Raw genomic sequence first — 6,046 nt, forward strand, 5'->3', positions numbered from 1 at the left:
TAACACTAACCTCTAAGGCTACCTTCTTCCTACAGTAAAAATCCAGCAGTGAAAATCTGAAAGACAGCCTGAAGTACCAAAGTTCCACCTTCCAAACCCTCCCCTCTCCCACACCAAACACTACACTAGCAAGCCCTTCTCTTCTGCAGCCACTGTCACTTTCCACAAAATGCTTTATACCTTCAGGGGAACTTAAGCCTCTCACTGAGCACTAGGGTTGTATATTAAAACAGTGGAATTAGTTTTGCCTAAGAATTCCCAGTAACTGAATGAGTCACTCAATTCTTTAAAAACAAGAGTAAAATGTCAAGGTTGCCAGAGAACCCGATGCAGATGTTTGCATAAATCATTTTCAAGTGATCACCAAAACCAATGCCAAAGGACATTATTCAAGACAACACTTTAAGTAAAACATGATAACAGTTTTTATTTTTGCTGCAGGAGAGAAAATTTTGGAAATAAAGTTATGAGTCAAAAATTACAGTAAGTTAACCACTAAATTATACGAAATATCAAAGCTTAGAATTCTCTTTGTGCTCTGGCTTCCGTGTCTTCACTTTTTGCCTGTTTCTTCCAACCTCATTAGCAAGCCCTAGGCAAACTCAGTTCAAGATTTTATCATCCTATAGCCTTGTTATGTATTTCCTCTATCCTACTAGTAAACAGAAGCTTTTAAAAATTTGAAACATGTCTGCAACAAGATTTTTAATACTGCTCATGTGCAAAATATTTTGAGCGCTCTGTATTGATAGAATCCATAAGACGATCCTTTTCTCACTTTCCTAACAATTCAAGTAAACTCTGAACTTTAATTTCAATGAAACCTAAGTCATTTGCCACAAAATATCGGAAGAAGCAACAACAAGGATATTTTCCGTCATTTAAACGGCTCCAAAAGAAAAAAATTAAGACATCGACTTGTACAGGTCCTACTTATCTCTATTCCTCAATCCCTAGTTGGCTGGCTTGTCAGCAGCTGAGCTTCTGGGATTCATTCATTAGTGCACTCTCCACAATGCCTACTTTACTAACACTTCTAAGCGTCTAGCTCATTAGCCAAGAACTACAAACTGAAAGCGCACTAGCTCCGCGGTATCCTTCCAAATAGAACCTTCTGTGTCCATTTGCTTTATTTTTACATAAAAGACTTTGGATGGGTAGTTTTCTGAACTCATTCAACCTCCCGGCGCAGGAATGAGCGCCCCACAGCTTCCGGCCGGAGTATAACACCCGCTTCCCTACTCGGCTCCCCACGCTGGCTCCAAACAAACCCGAGGTAATAGCTGAAGAATGACGACACTAAAATCAATCCCACGGCCCACATCGAAGAGGGCTGCAACACAAAATAAACTTTTCTCTACTAAATGACAGAGAAGGGGAGGAGAAGGCCAGGTGGAGTCTGGCGCCCTGGTGCGCGCAGGGGCCCTTCGCTGATATAGGCGCCTTAACCCCGTGCGAGCCCAGGGGCCACCAACGGGACACTCAGACACTGCGCCGGCGAGGGGGGGCCTCCGGCTGCGACCCGACCCCAGCCAGGTGGTGCCCGAGGCCACCTCGACATGCCCGGGAACGTGGCCACTGCCACCCCCACGCCGCCCGGCACTTTGTTAACTCGGCGAGGTGGGAAGGAGGCGGCTCGTGGAGGATCGTGGTCACCGCGCTGCAAGCGCGCAGAGCCTCGGCTAGACAGGGATCCGAGCTCCCTGCCCCGGCGCAAGGCAGCGGGTCACCGCAGGCCCCCGCGCCTCTCGCTCGGAGCCCCGTGCCCAGGCTGCTCGGCCCTTACCTGCGGGAAGGAGCCCTCCCGGCGCGGGCCCCTAGGATAGTCTAAGTGACCCCGGTCCAGCATCAGGTAGAGAGAGAAGATGACCACGCAGAAGATCGCGCTGCCGAACACGGTGAACTGGCGGCTCAACTTCATTTTCCTTGACAGACTCGAGGCCAGGACACTGTCCTCACCCGGAGGCAGCGTGGGCTGTGGACTCTCGCAAGCGGCCGCCGGGGGCTCCCTGCTCCGGGCTGCGCGCCGTCCGCCCTCTCCGGTGCCGGTGCTGCTCCGGGCCGCCCTCCGCACCCTGTCCCCGGCGCAGCCGCAGCCACAAGCCCTCGGCCTCCTCCCCGGCGCGCTGCTTCCCTTCCCTCTCTAGCCGGGACGCGCCCGCCGCGGGGACAGGGACCCGCGCAAACTTGATCTGGAGCTCGGCGACCACACTCAGCGGGGCGCGCGCAGCAGGCGGAGGGGAGGTCGCCGCCCGGACTTCCTGGCACCGCCGCCCCAACTGGGTCGGCAGGAAAAGTTTTCTCTTGACGAGGGCAGGCGTGTCCTGCTCACCCGGAAAACGCGCTGGCTCGGCGGCTCTGGGCCCGGCCGCGCACAGCTCAGGCCGAGGAGGAGGGACTGGAGGAGGAGGAGCCGAGTCCCACAACTTAGCCGGGACGGCCGGGCCCGCCCCCGGGCGCCGCCCCCGCTTCCCCTCTGAGCCCCTTCCTGTGCCCGCCTCCGCCGACGGGGCCGGGTCGGGGCGCACCTTGGGCTGCCGGCGCGCAGAGCCGGCAGGAGTTTCCTCCCGCCCCCTGCCGCCCTACCTTCCCCCTCCCGGATCTGGGAAGCACGGGAAGGGCGCAGGGGACGGGCGGCAGCGGCTGCGGCGCGGGGAGGAGGAAAAGGCGAGCAAGGAGGCGAGGTCTCTCCCCAGAGAGAAGCCCGCTCCAGCTGCAGCCCCAAGCACCCCCTCCTTCCCGCCCCGCGGACGCGGAGATGGCGGCGGCAGCTGCAAAGGGAAGCGCCGGTTGTCCAGCGCCGCCCGGCGCTCCACCGCTGCCCGCCAGGAGCAGTGGGAAAAGGCGGGCGAGGCGGTCGCTGGGTCAACAGGCGCCCGCAACCCGGGAGCCGAGAAGGATGCTGGCCTCGCCCCCTCCCGACGCGCCGGGATGAGGGGGCGGGCCCCCCGGCGCCCAATCACCACGCTCCGCCCGGTGGGCCCGCCCCGCGCCTGCCTCCCGGAGCCCCGGCGGTAGGAAGACTTCGGGAGGCTTGTGTGACCCCGGAGGGGGCTTTGCTGGAGTTGAGCCCACGTTCAGGAGCGTTCAGGCACCAGCAGCGCACGTTCCACAGAGACCCTCTCTGTTCTGCTGCCCAGATTTTCTATCCTGGAGCGCCCAGGTTCAGCATGGCGTGGAAAGGTACTCGGTGAAGGGATGGAAGAAAAGAAGAAATTTTTGAATTCCATTTGGGCTCCTCTTTTCCTCCTTTCCTTTTGGTGACATCCTGGTACAGCCTGGGAGCCGAGAGCCAGCCAGAGGCCCCTCCAGGTAGATGCAGATGTCTGAATATAAAGCTATGAAGGAATCTGAGAACTGATGCTTGCACCTATTATTGATTTATTGCCTCTCGGCTCCAAATTCACCCTTTTTGACTACACTGTGAAAATGGATCTGGGCCTCTTAGGTTTTCCTTTGCCTTCTGGGACTGAAGCTTTGTCAGTAGAGAGCGCTGAAGAGATGTTAGAGGAAGAAAAGAGTTTACTTCCTGGTTTTGGTGTTTTGGTAGGCAGGTTTTTGCAGCACTCCAAACTTTCTTAGGTCAGAAACTCACGTAACGCCTAAGGGCCAGAAGTTTGCAAATGAAGAGACACTACCACGTGACTAGTTCCCTGGAGCCCTAGAGAAAAAGTGTAGCAATTTCCAGAAGGCGAGTTTTGCAGATGTAGGGCCACAGTGACTTGGGTGAACTAGACTGCTCTCCAATGAGGTCTAGATCTTAGCACTAGGATGAATGGGGTGGAAAGGTATTTCTTCGTCCCGTTCTTACCCATAGGTCAGTTATCAGGCTAGCTTTCTGTGGCTGCTTTATCTATATTCTGAGGCGCTCTCTTCTTGCTAGTGAATCCCTCATTATTCTAATCCCCTATTATACTTAATAATTCTTTTTATTAAGCTTCCCCTGTCCAGGAAGTAGTCTCAAGAGACAGGCCTGCAAAGATGGGATTTGGAGGTCGGTTTGATTGAGCCTTTGGGCTTGAGCCTCTTGCCAAAGGGAAATGGAATGGTGATAATTCATGGGATGTAGGGCACCTTAGTTAATTAAGCAGTCACCTGTGGTTGATTCTGATGAAGCGCCAGCTGCAGCAAGTGCCTTGGGAAACCAAGTACCAACTGCACTTGACTGCTGAGGCTACAAAGATGATTGTAAGGACTGTGGTGTAGAAGGATTCTTTTGAGGGCTTTTGAATGCTTACATGGAAAAATGGCAAGTGCAGGTTCATTAACTTCGAGTTATGACATGAGAACCAAAGAGATTCTATAACATTTCTAAAAGAATCTCTTGTTTATTGTAGTAAGGAGAAAAATATTGCTGAAAATCAAACACAAAATTTTAATGTTCAAGTAACTGAGTTAGAATTACTGTTAAATTCATAGACGTGCCAAGTTTTTTCTATAAAAATTGAAGGATGGATTGGTAAATAACAGGATCACCAAATTTGAAATGGGTTGGACACAGGTGAAACTGATGCCAGAGCTTTATGACATGAAGTGAAAGAGGAAATCCAGTGTGTTAGGGAGATAAAGTGTTGCCCTAGACTTATCATATGCGACTTGCATACCTGTCTGCCAGATGTGTTTCATGAAAAGGCCCAAAACACACTCCCTTTGCTTGAACCATTGAGAAATACATTAGAGGAATTCATGCATCTTTGAATATCTCCATGGGTGCTCCCTGTGTGACTCTAGACAAAGTTGGAGTTTATCTTGGTTAGGTAACAGGCAAAGTTAGCTCAGTCCAACTCATAGTTGCTTCTGTTCTGCTGGTCTCCATACTAGCTGTGTGGTTACTTTCTCAGTTCTTGGATGTGTAACTGAAATCCCTACATGTTCCTTGCTTATGGAATGAAGGCCATTAAAATAGAAAGAACTAAGTAGAAGCTCCGAAAATTTTTGGTCTCTTCCAAGATAGTAAACCAGAAACAATACCGAATCACTGGGAATAATCTCAAGAATTAAAAATTAGTGATAACAAGACTAGTGATATTTAACATATCCCCATTTAATTCACTAGTTTGGCCAGTGAAAAATGGATTTAGCAGAATGATTTTAGACCATTATAATCTTAGTCAGGATGTGATTGGAATTGCAGCCTCTGTCTTAAATATACTATCTTTTTTGGAACAAATCATCATAGAACCTGGTACTTGGTATACAGCTATTGATTTGGTTAATACCATTTTATCTGCCTATTTGTAAAAACCATCAGGAGCAGTTTTACTTGGAAGGCCCAACAGTACACCTTCACAATATTGTCTTAGGAGTACATCATTTCTCCTTAATACAGTACACAGATACTAATCATCTTTGCATTCCGTAAAATATCACTCTAATTCACCGTGTGAACATTATCCTGATTGGATCTGATGAGCAGGAAGAAGATCTGATTAGATGCCTTAGTAATACATATTTGAAGGAAAGGAAAGGAGATGATGATCATGAGTATAATTTGACAACTTTACTTGTCACTTCAAGGATAAGATATACTCTAGAATAGCACAGGCTATACAAGGAAGAAACCACTGGGCCACTGAGACATGAAGGTAAACAAAATGCTCTAATATTATGGGTTAGAAATGGTGAGGACTGAGGAGAGAAGAGTAACGTTTGTGGCAAGGACTGGTCATGCGGTTATAGGCCCACAGAAGAAAAGTGTTTTGAGCTGAATTGTGTCTCCTTCAAATTCATACCTGTAAGTCTCAAACCCAAATAATGTAATAATATTTTGAGATAAGGTCTTTAAAGAGGTGATTAACTTGAAATGAGACCATTACATTGGAGCCCTACTGACACTTTGAGTTGGCACTTCTACCTTCCAGACAGCAGGAAAATAAATTTCTGTTGTTTATGACACCCAGTCTTACGCCAGCCCTAGCATGCTTATACTAATATAGAAAGCAACCACCCAGCTGACAGAAAATATCTGCAAACCTGATAACTGATAGGGAGATAATATCCTTGTATATATATATATTTATAAAATTTGATAGCAAAAGCCCAAATA

At 49.4% G+C, this 6,046-nt stretch overlaps 1 protein-coding gene across 1 annotated transcript in view; it reads right to left on the reverse strand.

Moving 5' to 3' along the window:
- Nucleotides 1-2,395, reverse strand: part of Man2a1 (mannosidase alpha class 2A member 1) — a 170,146-nt gene extending 167,751 nt beyond the window's left edge. Inside the window, exon 1 of the mRNA XM_004841766.4 lies at nt 1,787-2,395. Coding sequence (XP_004841823.2) covers nt 1,787-1,921 — 135 coding nt within the window. The 5' untranslated portion in view covers nt 1,922-2,395. The remainder of the gene's footprint in view (nt 1-1,786) is intronic.
- Between the last annotated feature and the right edge of the window lie 3,651 nt (nt 2,396-6,046).

This window comes from Heterocephalus glaber, unplaced genomic scaffold (assembly GCF_053883595.1).
Source record: "Heterocephalus glaber isolate CG9 unplaced genomic scaffold, H.glaber_assembly_v1.0 deba00001465, whole genome shotgun sequence".
In the NCBI taxonomy this organism is placed as follows: Eukaryota; Metazoa; Chordata; class Mammalia; order Rodentia; family Bathyergidae; genus Heterocephalus; species Heterocephalus glaber.